Source organism: Aspergillus candidus (assembly GCF_002847045.1).
Source record: "Aspergillus candidus strain CBS 102.13 unplaced genomic scaffold BDW47scaffold_81, whole genome shotgun sequence".
Classification (NCBI taxonomy): domain Eukaryota; kingdom Fungi; phylum Ascomycota; class Eurotiomycetes; order Eurotiales; family Aspergillaceae; genus Aspergillus; species Aspergillus candidus.
In genome coordinates, this window is record NW_020194086.1 from 37989 (window position 1) to 57926 (window position 19938).

General features: G+C 53.4%; 7 protein-coding genes and 1 non-coding gene across 8 annotated transcripts; 5 read left to right on the top strand and 3 right to left on the bottom strand.

Moving 5' to 3' along the window:
* Positions 1–1384: 1384 nt before the first annotated feature.
* BDW47DRAFT_113488 (aegerolysin family protein) lies at positions 1385–2082 on the bottom strand. The gene is made up of 2 exons (XM_024814427.1): positions 1866–2082; positions 1385–1787 (listed from the first exon to the last, which is right to left on the bottom strand). Exons 1-2 carry the CDS (start codon positions 1949–1951, stop codon positions 1472–1474), a joined length of 402 nt encoding a protein of 133 aa, XP_024667718.1. The 5' UTR covers positions 1952–2082; the 3' UTR covers positions 1385–1471.
* A 427-nt stretch (positions 2083–2509) lies between these two features.
* BDW47DRAFT_113489 (uncharacterized protein) lies at positions 2510–4517 on the bottom strand (the record flags this gene model as incomplete). The annotated part of the gene is made up of 1 exon (XM_024814428.1): positions 2510–4517. A coding segment is annotated over exon 1 (1094 nt), but the record flags the coding sequence as incomplete, so codon positions are not given.
* An 870-nt stretch (positions 4518–5387) lies between these two features.
* Positions 5388–6784, top strand: BDW47DRAFT_134925 (enoyl-CoA hydratase/isomerase family protein). Its single transcript, XM_024818200.1, has 4 exons — positions 5388–5801; positions 5869–5979; positions 6038–6394; positions 6449–6784. The coding sequence occupies exons 1-4, from the start codon at positions 5482–5484 to the stop codon at positions 6594–6596; spliced, it is 936 nt and encodes a 311-aa protein (XP_024667720.1). The 5' UTR covers positions 5388–5481; the 3' UTR covers positions 6597–6784.
* A 4071-nt stretch (positions 6785–10855) lies between these two features.
* On the top strand, positions 10856–12114 carry BDW47DRAFT_134929 (GNAT family N-acetyltransferase). Its single transcript, XM_024818201.1, has one exon. It carries the CDS (start codon positions 10914–10916, stop codon positions 11871–11873), a length of 960 nt encoding a protein of 319 aa, XP_024667721.1. The 5' UTR covers positions 10856–10913; the 3' UTR covers positions 11874–12114.
* A 1926-nt stretch (positions 12115–14040) lies between these two features.
* Positions 14041–15655, top strand: BDW47DRAFT_129703 (MFS transporter; the record flags this gene model as incomplete). Its single annotated transcript, XM_024817024.1, has 5 exons — positions 14041–14171; positions 14222–14321; positions 14376–14732; positions 14783–15207; positions 15262–15655. 5 exons carry the CDS (start codon positions 14041–14043, stop codon positions 15653–15655), a joined length of 1407 nt encoding a protein of 468 aa, XP_024667722.1.
* A 340-nt stretch (positions 15656–15995) lies between these two features.
* On the top strand, positions 15996–16986 carry BDW47DRAFT_113497 (F-box protein). The gene has a single exon (XM_024814429.1). It carries the CDS (start codon positions 16083–16085, stop codon positions 16827–16829), a length of 747 nt encoding a protein of 248 aa, XP_024667723.1. The 5' UTR covers positions 15996–16082; the 3' UTR covers positions 16830–16986.
* A 99-nt stretch (positions 16987–17085) lies between these two features.
* Positions 17086–17196, bottom strand: BDW47DRAFT_t148. Its single transcript has one exon. It is a non-coding gene; the product is annotated as a tRNA-Phe (tRNA).
* A 153-nt stretch (positions 17197–17349) lies between these two features.
* On the top strand, positions 17350–19329 carry BDW47DRAFT_134935 (LIP-domain-containing protein). Its single transcript, XM_024818202.1, has one exon. The coding sequence runs from the start codon at positions 17784–17786 to the stop codon at positions 19203–19205; it is 1422 nt and encodes a 473-aa protein (XP_024667724.1). The 5' UTR covers positions 17350–17783; the 3' UTR covers positions 19206–19329.
* Positions 19330–19938: the final 609 nt, after the last annotated feature.

Consider the following 19938-nt stretch of genomic DNA (forward strand, 5'->3'; position numbering starts at 1 on the left):
TTGCAACCGGGACCGGTGATATATCAGCCAGCGGAGGCATTCCCTTTTAACGGGAGTGATTGCCCCTGCATAAGAGGTGTCTGGGTCGGCAGCGCTGTACCTCAGCGTGACACTCGTACACTGGCTAGTAGGATAATCGCTGTATCCTAGTGGGGAACTTGCTGATATGAGTTCGTTCTCCGATCCTCGGCTGTTCGTAGAATACCAGGATTCTATTGTCACGGAATGCTTTCTCTGGCTTGGCGCTGTTGGATCAAGATGCTCCGTTTCACACAAAGCTTTCTCTGCTGATCAAGTCAATTAGGGTGATGTATACCCCACTTTCTGTGGGCTATTTCGTGTAGTCATGCAGGTCAATCTGCCTCCAGTATGGAGACTTTTGTGACTAGATAGGGCGGTCGATGTGAAATGAAGTGAATAGGCCGGACTTGGAAACCAGAATTGTCAGGCAATGTGGGCGGTCAGGTGACAGGCCACCACTTTTCGTCCGATTCACTCCGACGATTTCCTTCCTCAAGGACATGAAGCAGACGCGACCAGGGCGGTGATAACATTGGGAATCTCACCATTTGAGGTGGAGTAGTGGATCGAAAAATGAGCTCCACGATGCTGTCTCCGCCAATGCAGAGATATATATGTTGCCCTCAGTCGACAAGGATATCGCTTAGAAGCGCCAGTGTCGTCGTTTCAGATGGCCTACATCAAGCAAGTCATCCAATGCTTCTTTCTTTGCCCTATAGGAAAGGACACTAAGCATGGTGAATTGTTTTGAAGTCGTGATCGCAACACTTCAAACCGCGATGGTTGACATGGGTGAGAGCCACACATGCAGCAAGACTCATAATTCTTTGATCCTCCGGCTGTTCCAACCGCTAATCGAGATGATTGACTAGTAATCAGATTTCTTTGCAAAAAATATGAACTTCGCTGTTAGTTTGCGTCCTCGTTCTGCTGACATCTCGGGTGAATTTCAGGGTGGATATGCGGAGATCGGACATACCACAAAACAACCGTGCGTTCGCGGCTCCTGGTGGGCTGATCATTTAGGCCATACATCGTCAAATCCAGGATCTGAATGTGTAAAATGAGCCCGCACCCATCCAGGTCCAACAGCCAGAGGCCTCAGACAGATGCCATCCGAATGGTTGCCGTTCGCTCAATCGGGGTGTGGTCTCACATCGTGTTCCATGACGTGTTCGGTGCTATCTCCGCTATTGCTCCATTCCCTGCCGTGTAGCATTAATCCCATGTCTCGTCATGGGGACGGGACGGGTCAGGCATTCGTCCGACCGCGTCTCATCGACCCATACTCACGACCAAGATGAGAAGAAACTTGTTACCTGCCGCATCAGAGCAATGTCTGCATACAGTGTTGGATAAGTGATAACGTGAAGAAAACACAATTCCATTCAATACTCCTGACCTAGGTTCGTCCGACCTCGTTATGCAAGTATGCAAGCTATTTACATGATTATTTGTTGTTGGCTGCGGAAATGTCAATGAAGACATGGCCAAGGGGACCCGCCTGCGGGCTCCATCCGCTGTATTCTATCTTGTATTTCTTATCGCTCTCCGAGATCTCGAACTGGTTGTTCAGGATCTTCTCGCGATTGTCCCAGTGCAGCTCGCAGATCTTGGACTCGCCGTCGTACAAGTCCAGCCATCCCTCGCTTCCTCGGCGACCACGAGCGCAGACCTCGCCGATGCCCTCGGAGGGAATGGTGAGCTTGTCAATGTCGTCCTCGGTGAGGGCCTTGCTCTTGTCATCGGGAGTGTGGAAGGCGCCCCTGTAGATGGACATGGTCAGTACATTCCATCACTATTTCTCCGTGTTCTTTTCCTTGTCAGGCGAAGGAAGAGCTTACTCGTAGAGAAAGGCATCCTTGATGCTGATCTCACCCTTCTCCAGACGGTCTCGAATATGAATCGAGACCCACTGTGCGGTGTCCATCTTGACGGTTTGAGGTGGTTGATAAAGTGATATAGTGTTTGTTGATCAAAGTATGATCTGTATGATGAAAAGCCAATCTCCCGACAGGACGAACAGACAGCTACTTATAGACCTTGGGCGGGGGAGAGTGGTACCACCCACGGCGGTGGTGTGTTCTGGGAGGCATGATGATTCGCGGAGGCAAGTCTCAGGTGACAGAGGGATGGTGAGGTCATTCAACTGGGCTGCATCAGTCCACATCGCGCATGATAGGCCCGCCACCCTCCCTAGTGAAACCTAATGGCATGATGGTCTGGGGTTGGAACTTTGGAAGACATCCGAGAATGCGGGGAAGCCCCATTCATCGTCTGTGGTTCAGCCGTGGCAATTAACCTGCAGCGCCTTTTGCTACGCACCGGGTGGGAATTCAGGGTACAATTCCATCCCTTTGATCGATTGACGCGCTCCTGCCGTCCTCGTTTCACCCCCTCATTACGGGGTCTTCTATGACGGTGTCTACATGAATGAGGACCATCTTCTCTTCTAATTGAGGGCGATTCTGGGTTATATTCATGAGATGAAAACCAATCTCTGGATTAGATTCTGGGTTTTCCCCCCCGAGTGGGTTTAGCCGTCCAGTGCGTGCCCTAAATGCCACCTTTCAAAAGCGGACATCCCATGACGAGTCGGACAAGACAACAAACGACGTATGCAGCAGCGGCTTCTAACCTGTCTCGATGGTTTGGTAATGCCTGCGATTGGTGATACAAGCTGGCCCCGCAATGACACGATCAGCGTCGTCTCCGCATCCCACTAACTACATCGAGGTGTCAGCTCAATGATTCTCTCTGCCGCCAGCTCGAAATCGGACTCCGTATGCAGATCCATCCCGGACTTTTGTATCTGCGGCACAACGAGAGTTAGACCATTGTCTCCAGTTGTCTCCAAGGGGGGACGCAGTGGCATACGATTTGCTGGGCCTCGTCGCTGTTGGTTCCCTGTAGGCGCACGACGACGGGCATCCTGAACCCGCCCATGGCCGATCCCGCGTCGACAATCGACTGAGCAATCATGTCGCACCGCACGATCCCTGGGTCCAAAGTGAGCATTCCTACGCGATGGTCCCCCTCCTGCGGGACACGTACCACCAAAGATGTTGATCCACATGCCCTGGACATGGGGATCCCGGTTCAGCATCTCTACGGCCTGCCGCAGGGTCTCCCCCGTCGCCTTGCCCCCGATATCTAGGAAGTTGGCGCTCTTTCCGCCATGTAAGTTGATCAGATCGTTGGTCGCCATGGCTAGACCGGCCCCGTTGACAACGTTGCCAATGTTGCCATCGAGGCGAATGTACACCAGCCCGTGTCGCGACGCCTCGTACTCCTCCGCCAGGTCGGGGGTAGGCTCCTCTAGACTGTACAACCCTTGCTGCCGGAATCGAGCAGCGTCGTCCAGATCAAACTTGGCGTCCAGGCAAACGAATCGGCCATCGGGGGTCAGGGCCAATGGGTTTAGCTCGAGCAAAATGGCGTCTTTTTCGACGAATAATTTCACCAACTGCTGGATGACCCGTTCGATTATGGGCATTTCGGCCGTGGAAAAAAGCAGCCTTGATCGGACGGCTGCAAGAAGGTCTGGCGTGACACCCCTGGACGGAGAAAACCAAAACCGGTGTAGTTGATCGGCCTTGAATTCCACGTTCACCCCGCCTTCGCCAGATATCAAGAGGACGGGGCTAGACTGTTGGCGATCGAAAGTGACGGCGACGTAATACTCGTGAGCCACATCCTCGGCTTTGTAGATATATAACTTCTTCACCAACAGGCCATTCGGCGGTGTTTGTTTGGTCGTGAGGTAGTGACCGAGCATCTTCGACGCATTTTCGAACGCCTCGCCCGGGCTAGTCACCATCGTTATCCAACAGACTCATGGTAGAGTTGGGAGAGGTGTAGGCCTACGTCGACACCATACGGACACCACCTTTCCCATCGGTATCGAATTTTCCTTTGCCACGTCCCCCCGCCAGGATCTGGGACTTCAACATAGATGGCGCACCTATAAATCTATTAGCGAGGTGGGGGAGATGCGCCTATCCCCTGTAGTCTCTCACCTATCGCTGATACGACCGACCGGGCATGCTCTGGTGTATCCACCACCACCCCAGTGGGCACAGGGATTTCATACTGACCCCGCCCTCGTCAATCTGCCGGCCTATGTGTCTGCTCGTCCAGGGGAGTGTCTTACCTGCGAGAGGAGCTTGTGCGAATGATACTCCAGAAGTGACAGGTGGCGCACTGGTTGCCTGAGGGCCTTACCGCACTGTGACATGTTGTGAGAAGAGAAGATAGATACGACGAGTATCTCATACATTTTGGAACACATGCCCGAGATGGCGACCTCGAAACATCATGGTGGAATACTGAATAGTGCGTGTGCGTTCACATAGTACGCTGCTGCGATTCTGCCAGAAGACACGATGCCTGTCTAGATAATATGATATCTGTCTCCTAAATATGGGCCATTACACCGGTGAACTGAGTATCTACTCCATCGAGTGGGTCAGCTTGTTTGCCATGCAGTATCCAAACCCGTGGCCTTGGTGGGTTTCCCCATGATTGAATACCGCTATCGTTGTTGCGCAACTGGAAGCGGAGAGTCTATGACCGATCATGACGCAACTAACCGACCCCGCAATGTCGGCAAACTCAACCACGACTGTTTCTATGGAATGATTCTCGAACACTGTCAGGATGACTACTGTTACCAAGGACAACCATTTATAAGAGAGGGTTTGTAGATATCCACGCAGGAGTGAGATATGTTAGTGGCGAAGATGATGGCTTAGCCTATTGTACATGTCGGTCTCGCAGGCACGTGAGGCTCTGTTATGCTCGCCAAACAAAGGACGGCGATAGATTGATGTCTCATTAGTACTCGCCAGACCATAGGATGGCCCTTGGATCATTCGGGGGGGGGGGGTCTTCTCTCAGCCATCGCTTATGATACGAGGACACTTCCGCACGGCATGTCTCGAGTCCACCGCTACTCATACGTACTGTACTCATGCGTGCTATCATGTAAATTTATCAGAAAAGCAGCTCAATGTATTAAATGACACAGCAGATAACATGATGTGGCTGGGGCTGCGAGAGGTAGCACGGTCCTGCGACGTGTCATGCAATATACATACGACGAAGATTTGCTCACGGCGACATTATCCAGCTCTGCTCAGCCAAACATGATAGGCTTGCACTCACCTTGGGCCGGAGCAGAAGTCAACTAAGAACAATTGCACGGCGTGCAGCTTCCTGCTGTCCAAGATGAAAGCTAGATATACCCGCGGAGCAGCGAACAATACCCGAAACAACCTCGGCTGACAGGCTAGTGCAGATCACCCCTGTGGCATATGAACCTGGGGAACCCCACAGTTTACGAGATCTCGATGAACTCTACATCTCACTTAGTACAACTGTTGGATCAACGTGTGGTGCAACGCGCAAGGCGAGCCGCTATTGTCCATAACATTTACCCCACCCCGCGTACCTGCCACGATGTCTGCGAACAAAACCATAACACTCCCTGTTTCGTATGAAGCATGTCAGCTGCCAATGGTTAAACTGTCGCATTATCCCGTTGGCACAACCGAATCGACACCCGTGATCATTGTGACTTTAAATCGGCCCGAGAAAAGTAATGCCTTCACCCCCGCGATGGCGGAGAGCCTCGAGCAGGTTTTCCGAATGTTTCATCTAGACGAACGCGTCAAGGTGGTGGTTCTGACTGGTGCCGGGAAGAGATTCTGCGCCGGAGCCGACCTCGACATGGGATTTGGGAATGGGGCCGGCGAGAACCCCCAAGATTATCGGGACACGTACACATGCACTACCCACCTTTGAAGACGCATGCTTCGTGAACGGTGACTGACTGTTGCTACGCAGTGGTGGCCGTGTCGCCATAGCCATCCACCGATGCCAGAAACCTACGATAGCTGCGATGCAGGGTTCCGCTGTGGGCGTGGGCATGACGATGACACTGCCAGCTGCCATTCGGTGAGTTCCAAAATCGGTCCCGGTTGATCCGCCTGCGAGGGAACCCTGACCAGATCAGCATCTGCCACGAGAAGAGCAAATACGGGTTTGTCTTCACGCGACGGGGAATCACCCCCGAATCCTGCTCTTCTTATTTTCTACCTCGCTTGATCGGCCTGTCGCGGGCCATGTTCCTCATCTCGACGGGGGGCGTCTACCCACCCCAGCAGCGATACTTTGGCGATCTATTCACGGAGACCCTCCCCGACGCGTCGCAGGTCCTTCCTCGGGCGCTGGAGCTTGCGGTCGACATGGCCGAAAACGTCAGTCCGATGGCGTTGGCCATGGGTCGATCCCTCCTCTGGGAGGGAGTGCAGTCGCCCGAGGAGGCGCATTTGTTGGAGTCGAGGGTGTTTCACCATATGATGGGGTTGAAGTACCTCTCTCGTCCTCTTGGTTGTATTGCTATGTGCTGACTGACGACGGCTAGGGACCATCACGAAGGAGTTCTGTCGTTTATGGAAAAACGGAAACCCGACTTCAAGGCGGACTTACAGAATCACTGGCCGGCGATTTATCCATGGTGGTATGAGGCGGATATCGACCCGAAGCACGCGACAAAGGGATCCAAGTTATGAAATCGACATTTCTCTTTCTTTCTTTCTTTTTCCTTCTTCGTTTCTTCTGTTTCTGTATGGCCCTTTTCGTTGTTTGGCTATTTTTTTCTTGGTTTTTTTTCCTGTCTTTCCTGCACCGAGGGATACTTTAGAGTTGAGGAACTCGAGTGTACATGTTTAGACACCCACGTGCGTGAAAAAATTTCAGCATTGTCAGTCCATAGACCAGACATCGAGTCGGTAAATGGGAAGACTTTTCCTACGTCATCACCACGGGGGAAGAATACGGCAAATCCTGATCAGTGGGACGATCTCCCAAACTCCTTGTCGCTGTCTACCAGCTTGCGCTTATTCTCAACACCTCCACCAGTCATTGACGACCGTTCGTCTACAGTAGCGTTAACAAGGACAGGTTGTGGAATTCCGGCTCCACCACCACCCAGACGCAATGTCCGGCATGTGCAGTGACGATCAAGAAGGATAGGCTGGCTGTGTCGGTCAACCATCGGGCGTGCTGGCAGTGTGGCTTGGGACTGTATGATATTCGCGGCCGTATGCGCCTACGATGGAGCCCACCATGCCGATCGTGGACGGTGGCGGATTGCTGTGATGAAGATTTTCGCGGATGTGGGTTTGTATCCGAGACACTCTGATACACGAATATCTCCGCCGTGTCATCTATCGGTGGGATCATAGACTTTAGTTCGGACCAATGTCACTACTTGGTAGAACCGTGATATGATGGATTATGAACTAGCCCAATTGGACCGCGCTTGCCGATTGATATCACATTGATATATCGAGTCACCATGATAAGATCAAGTCTATGGTGGTGAGAACGATGGGCTTACGATGATAGACTTTCCCCCCTCTCGTTAGTTTCAACCTAAATCAATGACGTGGATAGGTAGGCGGTTACAGGGGCCGATCGAAACGACGAAACGCAGGCTGTGGTGCTACAGGCGACTGGATCCCTCACTGTGTGGTCGATCATGGTGGTTGGGACCAATTGATAATTCTCACCGCGGCCACCTTGTTACACCCAGCTGTACTGAGTGGAATCGATGGTAGGCTGTGGCCGGAGATAGACCCCACTGGTGTATCATGTAGTCTCTGTACTGACCACCGTGTGTTTAAACGGGACGGTTAATCGTTCGTTATACGACTGCTGTTGGGATTCAATAGATGGATCAGTGGTCGCAGGGCGGATAGGACCCTGTAGCTGCTCGTCCGTTCCGTGACTCATGATATCGTCTGGGAATCGAACTTCATAGCTCTGGCGCTCGCTCTCTGCTGAGGCCAAGGCCCATATCTACGTCGGTAGAATTAACTACTGCTGACCGCTCAGACAGAATTCCTTATAAAGAAATTCAGGAGCCAACCTCAGACGCGTCTTGCGCATGCATTCGCCAAAACACGGGACAGGATCTCTGAAGCTCCGACATCTAAAAGATGTGGCCGACAATTTGGGTGGGGGGCCGCATCAGGGCGTACGTGGCGTGACGCACACATATACAAATCGCCCCGCCTGCGACATGATGCATCGAATGCGTCCGGATGAGAAAGATCGACCGGGCTCCGGGCCGAGACAGCAGGGACAACGACGTCAGAAATAGATGGCGGGATGTGGGTACAGAAGCTGCATGAGCGGCGTAACTGTGTGTATTGAATGATGCTGCCTGACGCAATGAAGGGGAGTGCTGACGATAAACTCCACGGACTGTATGAGCCATCACACACGGGAGACTGGAGTACCCGAACCAGACAACTGAGAATTGAATTGTGTAGTGGGTTTGACATTGTCACGACAGGATTTACAGTCGAGGAAACTCTCCCGACTCTCATGCAGTCTCCCGTGAAGGAGGGTGCACTCACCTGGAAATGATGTTTCTCAGCAGACACGCCACATTCCGTTTCCAAGCTACACGTGCATCACCAGCACGTCAAGAAGAGAAGCAATTCCGGGTCGCTGACGAAAAGAGTATGCATGGCGGACAAGTTTGCATTGTCGAAGCTGGCACCAACCATGTGAAGAACAGAGTTGTCCAGCGAGGGGCAAGTGTGGTGTCCGCAGTGGGTCCCTGAGCCAAAAAAGAAATTAACATGGGAATCAGTTAGATTACACATTAGATTTCACAAAATATGCATAATCGCACCCCACCGGGGAAGTCATCATTGCAGGGAGAGTGGGACCAGGTTGGGTTGAAGAATGATAGGTCTGAATCACAACGTTCATGAGGAGGTTATACAGTCGGTCTGGAGATCACCTGATGGCTGCGCCCTAAGTGGCACATCTCTTGGTTCTCACGATATTGTCTCCTTCCAACGGAGAATATCCTCCCATATGGTGGCAAGTACACGTCAAAACCGCTGATGCGGCTGGTAGTTAGTTCAACCAATCATCATCGATCCTCATTAGGTGTGTTTAGTTGGATCCTCGTGGATTGGGGGCAGTCCTGTGGCCAGTTGCAGGACAAATAATAAGCATGTCCGGGCCGATGAGAACCCACTGCGATAGGCCTGGCGACTCGCCTGTCACTGTCAATCGTTGCAATTCCTCCTGAGAACCGGTTGCAGCCATATTACAGGCAATGGACTTGGCAGTTCTACGACACGAATTCTCAGCCCACTGTCGCACAGATGTCGCCATGCGAAGTGGGATGGTCCAAGTAACAATTATGGAAGGCCGTCCGAAGTCAGGCAGCAGCAGCAGGGGGAGGCTTTTGGTTACTGACCATCAGGGAGGTCTAGACCGGATTGAAAAGGAGCGACGATCTTCAGTGGGGTCGTGGGTTCCAATTTTAATCCTACTTCTTTTGTTTTCTTTTTACTTTCTCCGTCTCTTTTTCGTCCTTCTTTTTTCGCTCTTCTTTCCTTTCTTGACGTATTGATTTTTGAACATATTCAATCATTCATCTATCAATCAACTTTAGCTTTCATATTTTCTGACTGTGTCTATTTCCATTGCTCTCGACATTCTCCTGGTATTGGTAGTTTTTGACGGGTGATTTGTTTCAACGACGGGACGAGCCGGTGGGGAGTATCATTGGAAGTAGCAGCTCTGGGGGCGCCATCAGGGCCCACCATAGCATGCTCCCAGCTCCGCCGCCCCCATTGGCCACCCAATGAACGCCCCGTTATGGCTTCCCGTTGGGCCAAGTCCAGACTACGACGATAATAGTATGATGACTACGACGACCCAGAAACCACTAAGAACAAGCTTTTTGGGCGATCCGCCAACCCATGCCAATCCTGACCCACCCGGATTCCATTGACGCAACCCCCTCTCCTTTTTGTGGATGGGACTCGGTCCCTCCTGGAAGCTTCTGCCGGGGAATGGAAGGTGATCGACAGAGTAGCTCTACAGGTGCCTCCCGAGACCGCCAGATGCCAAGGTCTGGTTCAACGATCCTTGGATCCATCCCACCGTTTAAGCTCTCACGCACTGGGGGGATGACGCCCAAGGAGGTTCTCATTGGCGGGGTTTCAAGAAGTGTAAGTCGCAAATGAGAACACAGGCACAGAAGGCAGAAGAGCGAGTCAACAGGTAATGATAGAGGAAACAAACAAGGGAGACGTTTGGCTCCATGCAGATGCCCATCAACCCTAAAACTCACTGACCACCAAGGTGTACGCAACAACACGCGTACACTGCAGACGAAGATGCCTCCCCCTGGCCCAAAGTTGATGCCAAGAGGAGAAAGGGGGATACCGAACAGTAGGTCTCTAAATAGTACGGCGTTGGTCAACCCACTAAACCGGGGGGGAAGACACCAGAGGATGCTTGGCTTGCCGATGGTCCGTTAGTCAGGGACCCAGTGGGTGTGATCCCAGTAGCCGATCACCTCATTGGAATAAAAAAGAGAAAAAACAAAGAATCATGGACATTCTCGACTCGAGATGGCTCAGGGACAAGGGTCCCCCCCGTTTCACTATTGGTGGACCGCTAAGAATAGAAAGTGGCCTACAACTACGATCCATCCAGGGAGACGAGAGAGTGCAGAGCGAACGTTGACTGGAGCATCAGATCTTCGGGATCTTCACGTAACAATACCATTACGGAGGCGCGATCCTTTCCCTGGATGGCCCTCCTGTGAGACATGCCACGGTTTTGGATTATTGGGTCCTGGCATCAGCGCGGTTCAGGTTGCTGAGATGAGGGCTGGCAGGGGCATCTCCCCAGATCCATAAAAACCCCCGATATCTTCGATGGATTGGAATCTTATCACTCGTTTTTCTTCAAATCATCCACTCGTTATTCTACTACTCCTCCCGTCCTATCTCATTCCATTGCCCCGACAGATCTAGAGCATCCCAAATCCTTTCGTTTCTTGCATCATGTTGGTTTCCTACACTGCCGTCTCCCAGCAACAGAGGCCGACGGTGCCGGCCAAGTCTATCTCGTCCGTCTCGCCTCCAACCTTTAACCTGGACACTATCCACCACATCGAGGAAGCCCATATCGTCCACCTGGCGCGACAGGTCGAGGTCAGCATGGATCTGTTCCCCAATGAGAATATGGCCGTCTACCGGGTGGTCGGCGGTGGCGTCTCGGCCGTCACCATCCCCTTCCTGGGTCAACAAATCAACCGCACCCTGGGGCTGGGTATGAAGGGTCCCGTCCGCGACTACGACATCAAACAGCTGGAGAACCTCAACCGGGCGGCCAACCTCTCCTCGTCCGTCCTGCTCTGCCCCTACGCCGACCCTAGTGCTCTCCAAGCCCTCGCCGTCTGCGGCTACGGGGTCGACAGCTTCCTCAACATCTACGCCCGCTCGCTCGCCGAGCTCCCCGTTGCCCGGGACCCCCGGTCCGACATGTCCCAGCCCTGGGACTTCATGTACAGCCCGGACACCTGCGTGTCTAGGGCCCCCGCCACCGAGGCCGGCATGGCGGCCTTCATCCACAACTCCGTCGCCGGCTTCAAGGATGGCGGCCGTCCCGTTCCGTTCCTGCGCACTCTGGCTGAGATGGCCGCCCTGCGCGCCGACACGGTGCTCTACCTGGCCCGCATCGACGGGGAGATCGCCGGGTGTGGTGCCCTTGCCTTCATGGAAACCGAGTACGGTCGCGTGGCCCATATCTACATCGACAGCACGGCGCCCGCGTTCCGGGGCCGCGGTGTGCAGCGCGCCCTAATCCGGGCCCGGATAGTCGACGCCAAGCGGATGGGCTACGACTTCATCACCATCCACGCCAGCCCCGGTGTGGGGACAGGTCGGAACGCCGAGAAGGAAGGGTTCCGGCTGGCCTATACGAAGCCCATCTTCACGAAGCGAGAGACCCAAAAGCTGTGAAATGGTTTCTAGCAATTTTCTTTTTTTTTTCCCTTGCGATTTGCGATTTGATTGTTGATTTTCAACTCGTCTATTGATACCTATTTCCTTTCTTTCTTTTATTATCCCCGGTTCATTTCTGGTTCTTTGTTCAGCCAGCCTGGCGAGATTTGATTCACTACCGATCAAAACCGGCGTTTTCTGCTTTCAACTGGTTTTGATGGTTTTCCTGTATATAAATTTTGGCGTCCTGGCATCCGAGACAACTCGATAGATAATTTCCTAGATGGAATGAACACACAGTGAAATGATTCTATATTACATGATTGTACATGATCTGTACGATATCTCCTTAGGCGTAGACTCGCTCTGAGTATGACCGGCCGTGTTGCCAAAGTGTCTGACAAACTCATCCGGATTACCGTATGACCAACTGTCGTGCGTCCTTGTATTGCTGCATCTACATCCTTAGGTCTGTCTACATTGGTTCCATACCATTGCATCACGGATCTTGTGGCGAACCATGGTAGCCGGATCGAAAACCACAATCGGGTACAGTGCGGGTCCCAAAGGTTATACTGGAGCCAGCCATCGGGCGTCGGTTATTCAGGTCCATCGCCTCCCGGTCGTTGAACCAGTAGAAGGCCAGCGATCCAGAGACATTCCAGTGCCAGTGGACGAAAGTCAACGGGCAGTCCCTGGTGGTTTTCGTGATCTGTCGTCATCCCGTGCCTCGATGACCGTCCGATGAGCACACAAAACAAGCATCATCGATCCCCACCCCCATGCTTGTGGGATGACCGGTCAGGCCACCACATGTGGTGGGTGCGAGGAATGTCATTCGAGTAGGGAATGATACAGTGACGAAATTCAGCGATGCATGCGATGGACGACCTCCATCGACATCTGCAAGTTCCATTCGCAATGCCAGCCTCACAAAAAAAAATTTTTTTTTACCATAGGCTAATCTAGTCAGGGGGTTGGAATGGATCTTTGAATTTGTCACGGTTACTGTTGTACTTTGTATAGAGTTTCCATTTTTAAAAGGGGGGAGGTGCGCGTCCTTGCTCCTGGAGGACGTGGTCGCTGCGTTCCGAGCGAGCATGTATGCCATAGTTTCTATATAAATCACCGATTCTATAAATTCCATTGTGTTGCTTGGGGATGTCTCATGTGTTTTTTTTTTTCTTTCTATTTCTTTTTTTAATGGTATTGTGATTTTCTATTTTGTTGTTAGGTGATGTAAGCACGCTGTGACGAATCCACCCTTGTGTCGGCGTCGTCAATCCGGATTTGATCTGCTCCCCTGCCCAGGATCTACAGGACCCGACGATCACCGCTCCTACTGACTCCTAAGCTCCAGTCACTAGTCGACACTACTGGCAGGGGGTTTCATTACTCGTTCCGAGACAGGTACAGCAGTAACACCTGCCAAGTGGTGCCTGAAGGCTCGGATAGTACTCCATAGAAGGGATGCCAAGCCAGTCCACACTTTATTCTAACCTTTACCCCCCGTAGATCCCCACTTCCCACGCCCCTCCTCTGCTGGGTCTAGATGATGTGATTGTCGATCATCACCCTGTTGATCGCCTCCCACTGGGTCCCCATCGTTTGTAATACCGTTGACCCATCTTGTCATTACACGGTGGAGAGCTCAGGACCCAGGGGCGAGGCGAGAGTGGAAGCAGGTGAGACGGTGACATATGCGCTGGCGTAGACTGTAGGGTTGGGATCGATGGGTTTTCAATTGTCAATTGGAATCCAAAGGGGATCTATAAAAGTCCCCTGGGATGGCATTTATGAGAAGTGTCAATGCATCCATTTTATCTTCTTTCCTCTTTCCAAGCGTCAGTCGTTCACCCTTAGTCTTCACTTCTCGTCTGTCTTTACTGAAACAACAGTTGAATTGTTATTTTCCATTTTTTTATATTATTTTCTGCATTTGTATTATCCTGTTGTTATCAGTTCTATCCTGCTATCAATTATCTTATTTTATTGTTTTTGAAGCTTCCACTATACCGGATTGGTCACCTGATTAGGGCATCGCATCATCATGGGGGAAGAAAATCGAGACAATTTATCCCACCTCCGTCCGGACACATCAGACACCCGAGATGGCTTGGTCAGTCGAGGAGGCATGTCCGATGTCTCGGTGGCGCCCAGTGAGGCGCCATCGACACAACCCATCATGCCCACGATCACTGAGAAACCGGTGATCGTGGACTGGGATGGCCCAGACGACCCAGAGAAACCCTTGAACTGGCCAAAGAACACGAAGACAATGATCATCAGTGCTGTCTGTCTGATGCGATTTACCACGTATGCCCTCCCCTTCCCTTGCCTTTGTCACTCGATGCTGACTGGTATAGTCCCTTGGCTTCTTCGATGATGGCGCCGGCGCTTCTCCAGATCGAAGATGAATTCTCCAGTGCCTCGTCCATGGTCATCACCTTCTCCGTATCCATTTACGTGAGTGCATACTTGCCTCTGGTCATACAAGATGAACCCCGCTAACCAAGGTAGATTATCGGTTTCGGTATCGGCCCCCTCTTCCTCGCGCCCTTGTCCGAGGTCTACGGACGCAACCTCATCTATCACGTCGGAAACATTCTCTTCACACTGTTCACGGCGCTGTGCGGCCTGTCCCCCAACTCGACCGCCCTCTTGATTTTCCGACTCATCGCCGGTGTGTTTGGTGGCGCGCCCTTGACCAACGGCGGAGGATCCATCGCGGATCTGGTGCCCGTCACGGAGCGTGGGTTCATCATGAGTATCTTTAGTCTGAGCATGTTGATTGCTCCCGTCATCGGGCCTATTGTAGGCGGGTTTCTGTCGCAGGCCGCGAACTGGCGGTGGATTTTCTGGCTGCTGACCATGCTGGTATGTCTTCCATAACACATTCGCTCATCTATCAGTGCTGACGACAACAGAGTGGCGTCACTACCGTCGTCTCCTTCATTTGCCTCCGTGAAACCTTTGGCCCCGTCTTACTCGAGCGCAAGGCGGCCAAGATCCGCAAAGAGACTGGAAACCCCAACGTCCAGGTGGTCGGCCGCGGCGACATCAGCCTCGGAAAACTGCTTCGACAGACCCTAATGCGCCCCATAACCTTCCTATACAAGAGCGCGGTCAGTATCGTGATGGCCATCTACATGGGTCTGGTGTACGGCATCATCTACCTGCTCTTTACCTCCTTCACCCAGGTGTTCCAGGAGCGATACGGGTTCAGCCAGGGCATCGCCGGCCTGTGCTACATCGGGCTGGGATTGGGGTGCGCCTCGCAGCTGTTCCTTGGAAGCTACAGCGATAAGATCTACACTTCGTTGACCCAGCGCAACGGCGTCGAACGAGCCGAGTATGTTCACCTCCAACCAAAGGAAAGAGATGTATATGCTAATAAACACCTCAGATACCGACTCCTCCTCCTCATCCCCGCCGCCTTGTCCCTCCCCGTCGGACTGGTGATCTACGGCTGGACCGCAGAATACACCGTCCACTGGATCGTGCCCATCATCGGCACCGTCTTCATCGGCGTCGGCTTCTCCGGCTCGATGACCAGCGTGCAGACCTACCTCGTCGACGCCTTCACGGCCTACTCCGCCAGCGCCCTGGCCGCCAACAACGTGGTGCGCAGTATCGCCGGTGGTGTGGTGCCGCTGGCCGGTCCCTCCATGTACGGCAAATTAGGACTCGGATGGGGCAACACCTTGCTGGGTCTGTTGTCCTTGTTCTTTGGTCTGACGCCGTTGTACTTCTACTGGTTTGGGGAGAAGCCCCCGAAGAAGGGGGAGGAACCCGTCTAGACTGTCAATCATTCGTTTCATTCTCTCGTTTTACCGTCTTTTATACCAGTTTCTCTCTTTATGTCTGTCTACCCTCATTATACCTCTTTGTCTTCCCTTATCTGTACAAAAGTTTTGCATTGCGTGGCCTGGTCTGGGGCTTTAGGCTTCCCACATTCACTTCAGGGGGCGTGACGTCATTGTTTTTCTTCAAGGCGCACTCAGCCTCGTCGGTTCCTCCATTTTGTATATAAATCACCATTCGGCTGTCTGACGTGATCTTGATTTGGAAGCGTGTTTTTGATTGTTCTTATTTCGACTTCCCAAAGTCTACAGTAAATAAAAATCGGAAAAAAACAAAAAAAAAAAAAAAAAACAAATCTTTTTGTCGCTCGGCCTGTGGTATTGAACAGACTTTAATTAAGAATAAGCCCCGCGCTGCCTAAGAATGACTTCGGCCATCACTACCGTGTTTTCCACCCACGAACTGTTGGAATGCATCCTACTCCAAGTAGACTTGCGCACGCTACTCACCTCGGCCCAACGCGTCAACCGCACCTGGTATGACTTGGTTCGCAGCTCGCTGCCACTTCAGCGAACGCTGTTCTTCGCCGCGCAAGATGACAACCACAAAAACAGCGAGTACACATACAATCCACTCCTAACGAACGCTTTTCCCACCTTCTTCCAGTCCTTTCCCGGCTCCGCTGCGGGAAGGCCCAGAAGCCTCGACCTCAACAGCCTCGAGATGGTGCTCCGCCCAGACAAGCAGACGGCCTACCTCCGGGCAGAGGCTAGTTGGCGGAAGATGCTCACGCGGCAACCACCGGTGCGGAGTCTACTAGCAGTGCGGGTGACGTCGAGCATGGCGGGCCAGAACGAAACGATGGAGCGGCTGGAGGTCCCCGAGGGGGGGCTGCGGATGGGACGGGTGTTTGAGCTGGTGATGTCGCGCAAGGTGGTCTCGTTTGAGCCCATCACGCACAATCATCTTTCTTGGAATCCAGGGTCGGATGTGAGAGGTTTCCAGGGGTCAAATATGCGGGTGAATGACGAGTTGCGGCGGGCGGTGGTCGAGGCGGATGCGTTGCTGTACTCGTACCATGTCGTGCAGTGTACGGTGAGGTGGGAGGATACGGCGGAGACGGCGTTGCAGAGGGATCTGGCGAGGGGGTATGGGAAGATTAATCTCTGAGTATATATTTCATTTTCACATACACAACATGTGGGATGAAGGTAGCGATATATATCACTGGTGTGAAAGGTGCTCAGTCTAGCCGATGTTAAGGTTGTACGTATATATATAACGGCTGCATTCCGTTCCGCACCACGATCGAATCATCCCACATGTGTAGACCAGATAACCATAGTCTCGACTAAACCCGTCTATAAACTACAATCGATCTCATAATTAGAGATTGAAATTATCACAAAAAATAAAAAAAAAACAATGGGATGAACCGGGATCGAACCGGTGACCTTTAGATAGCACTACTTCGACCGAAGTAGAAAACTGAAGTTGGTTCTTCAGTCTAACGCGCTCCCAGCTGCGCCATCACCCCTTTATCTTGCACCTACATCTCACTTGGCTCTTATCTGGGAGATCTTCTCCCTCTCCATCGTCAGGGGGTCATCATGGCCAATAAGCTCGACGGTCATTCCGGGCCAACCACTCCATCACACTGTCACCAGTCAAGAATCACATTCCAAACTCAGTTCCTCCCCAACCTCGGCAAACGCTACCAGTCCATCCTCGTGCCGACCAGATGCGGGGTTGTTGACCACTGATCACTCCGGGGAACGTGGACGATGCACGACCCCAGCCGTTCCCCGGATCTTGATGCCGCGCCGGGTCTCTCGGAGGGAGAATGACCTTCAATTCAGACGCTGCCATTGGAGAGACGATCGCCACTCGTATATCTCCTATCCTCCGACCTATCGTCTTTTCACCCGACGTCGGTAGGACTGCCCTCATTGCTCAGACAACGCGAGGGATCCCCCTGTCGATCGCGAAGAATGCCCCAGAGGGATAGCTTCCCTGTTGCCGCACCCCCTCGGTAAATGGGGTGGTGCCGTTATTTATAGGGCTGTCAGAACCGCTCGTGGGTGGATGGTTTGACACTCCAGGTCACGGTCCATCCCATCCATCATGCGCATCCGTCTGTCCCTCCGCTTGGCGCTGTTGGGTCTTTGCCTGGCCCCGGTGATCTCCGCTCACCCCACGGGGTCGGCCACACCCCAGGATGTGCCCCGGGGCCTCCTCCCCCAAGACCCCAGCGAGGACCCCTTCTACCAGCCCCCGGGCGGGTTCGAAGCCGAACCGCCCGGCACCGTCCTGCGTAGCCGCCGCATCGTCGCCTCCTTCTTCGGCCTCCTCCCCAACCTCATTGAGGCCCACCAGCTGCTCTACCGCACCACGGCCATCGATGGCTCGGCCATCAGCACTGTGACGACCGTCTTCAAGCCGCACAACGCTAAGCCGGACCGCTTCATCTCCTTCCACACCGCCTACGACTCCTCCGCCGTCAGCTGTCAGCCCAGCTACCAGTACCAGCTGGGGTCACCGCAGACCGATTTGATTCTCTCGCTCGAGATGATCGTCATCCAGATCTACCTGCTCCTGGGCTACGTCGTCGCCTCACCCGACTACGAGGGCCCCGACGCCGCCTTCGGGCCCGGCCGCCTCGAAGGCACCGGCGTGCTGGACGGGATCCGCGCTGTGGGACACCACCACGCCGCACTGGGTCTCGACAGCGCCACACCCCCCGTCGTCGGCGTCGGCTACTCGGGCGGCGCCATCGCCACCGGCTGGGCCGCCGGCCTGCAGCCCGCTTACGCACCCGAGCTGGACATCCGCGGCTGGGTCGCCGGCGGCACGCCGGCCAACCTGACCGGCACGCTGGTTTTCATCGACGGCACGGCCTTCAGCGGGTTCATCCCCGCGGCGATCGTCGGGCTGAATCAGCCAAGCGCCTACGGGGCGCGGCTCCAGCCCGTCCTCGACGAGATCGTCACCGACGCGGGGCGCTCCATCCTCGACACGGCATCGACGCAGTGTGCCCCAGCCGCCCTCGTCTCCTTCTTCGGCCGGTCGCTCTTCGACCCTGAAATCCAGACGATGGGCCCGGAAATCCTGCACGAGCCGACCGTCTCGGACATTCTCAAAGCGAACACGATGGGCGCCAACAGCTCGGAGACGCCCACGGCGCCCGTTTTTCTCTACCACGCGACAGACGACGAGATCATCCCTTACTCGAATGCGACGACGTTGCGGGATGCGTGGTGCACGGACGGGGCGGACGTCCACTTCACGACGTTCGCTAGCGGCGGGCATGCCACGACGGAGGTGATCGGGTTGCCACGGGTGCTGAAGTTCGTGGAGGCGGCGTTCGAGGGGAAGACGGCGAAGGGGTGCGCGATGGACGAGGAGCTGTCGGATAAGCTGGAGCCGTTGGCGCTGGGGGTCAGTCTGGAGCCGGTCTTGGTGAAGTTGCTTCATGCGTTGATGCTGGCGGGGACGAAGGATGCGAAGCTGCGGCAAGATGTGAAGGTGTGGGGAGAAACCTTCTAATGGTATTGATAGTTGAAGGTAATTACGGGCATGATTATGGTTAACGAAGACGATGCCTCGGAGCGCTCATTGTTGTCTATTTCTGTTCTAGTGGAAGGGAGGCTACATTGCATGAGTTACGCACTCTGTTTAACACTAATTTTAACAGACTTCAACGACTCACCAGACTGGAGACAGTCTGTCGTAAGGGCCTCTCTTACGGCAGACTGAACTGACAACTCCTGAATAGTATCATCAGATCATGGCAGTGCATTGCACCGTAGGTAACCTAAGATTAGATCCACGACCTAGTCACCGTGGTCATCACAGGTATGGTATGTGCATAGACACTCCCATCCTAGCACTAGGCAAACTACAAGGGGCCATAGCAAAAATAGAACACTTGACACGGTATCGCGAGCTATACCAGCAGCACAGCCTGATATAGTTCTGGCCGGATCAATGTCCAGACCCAAACAAGAGAGCACCAACAGCCGGCCCAAGCATTGACGACACAGCCAATCGCAAGCCTTAGCGTCCATTCTATACGCACTAAATAAATTCAAGGACAAGATATTTATAGGATTTATGGGTCTAGGCCACAATGGCGCGCGCTGAATGGCCAAAAACATCGCTAAAAGGTTTATGCGACCAGTCGGAGAAGCTTTTTCATAGACTAGAGCATGGCAACTCCGCCGCAGTCGTGAGCGGGTCTAGCAGGGGACCAGCCTCGAGAGGTAAGGATCGCCGGTAT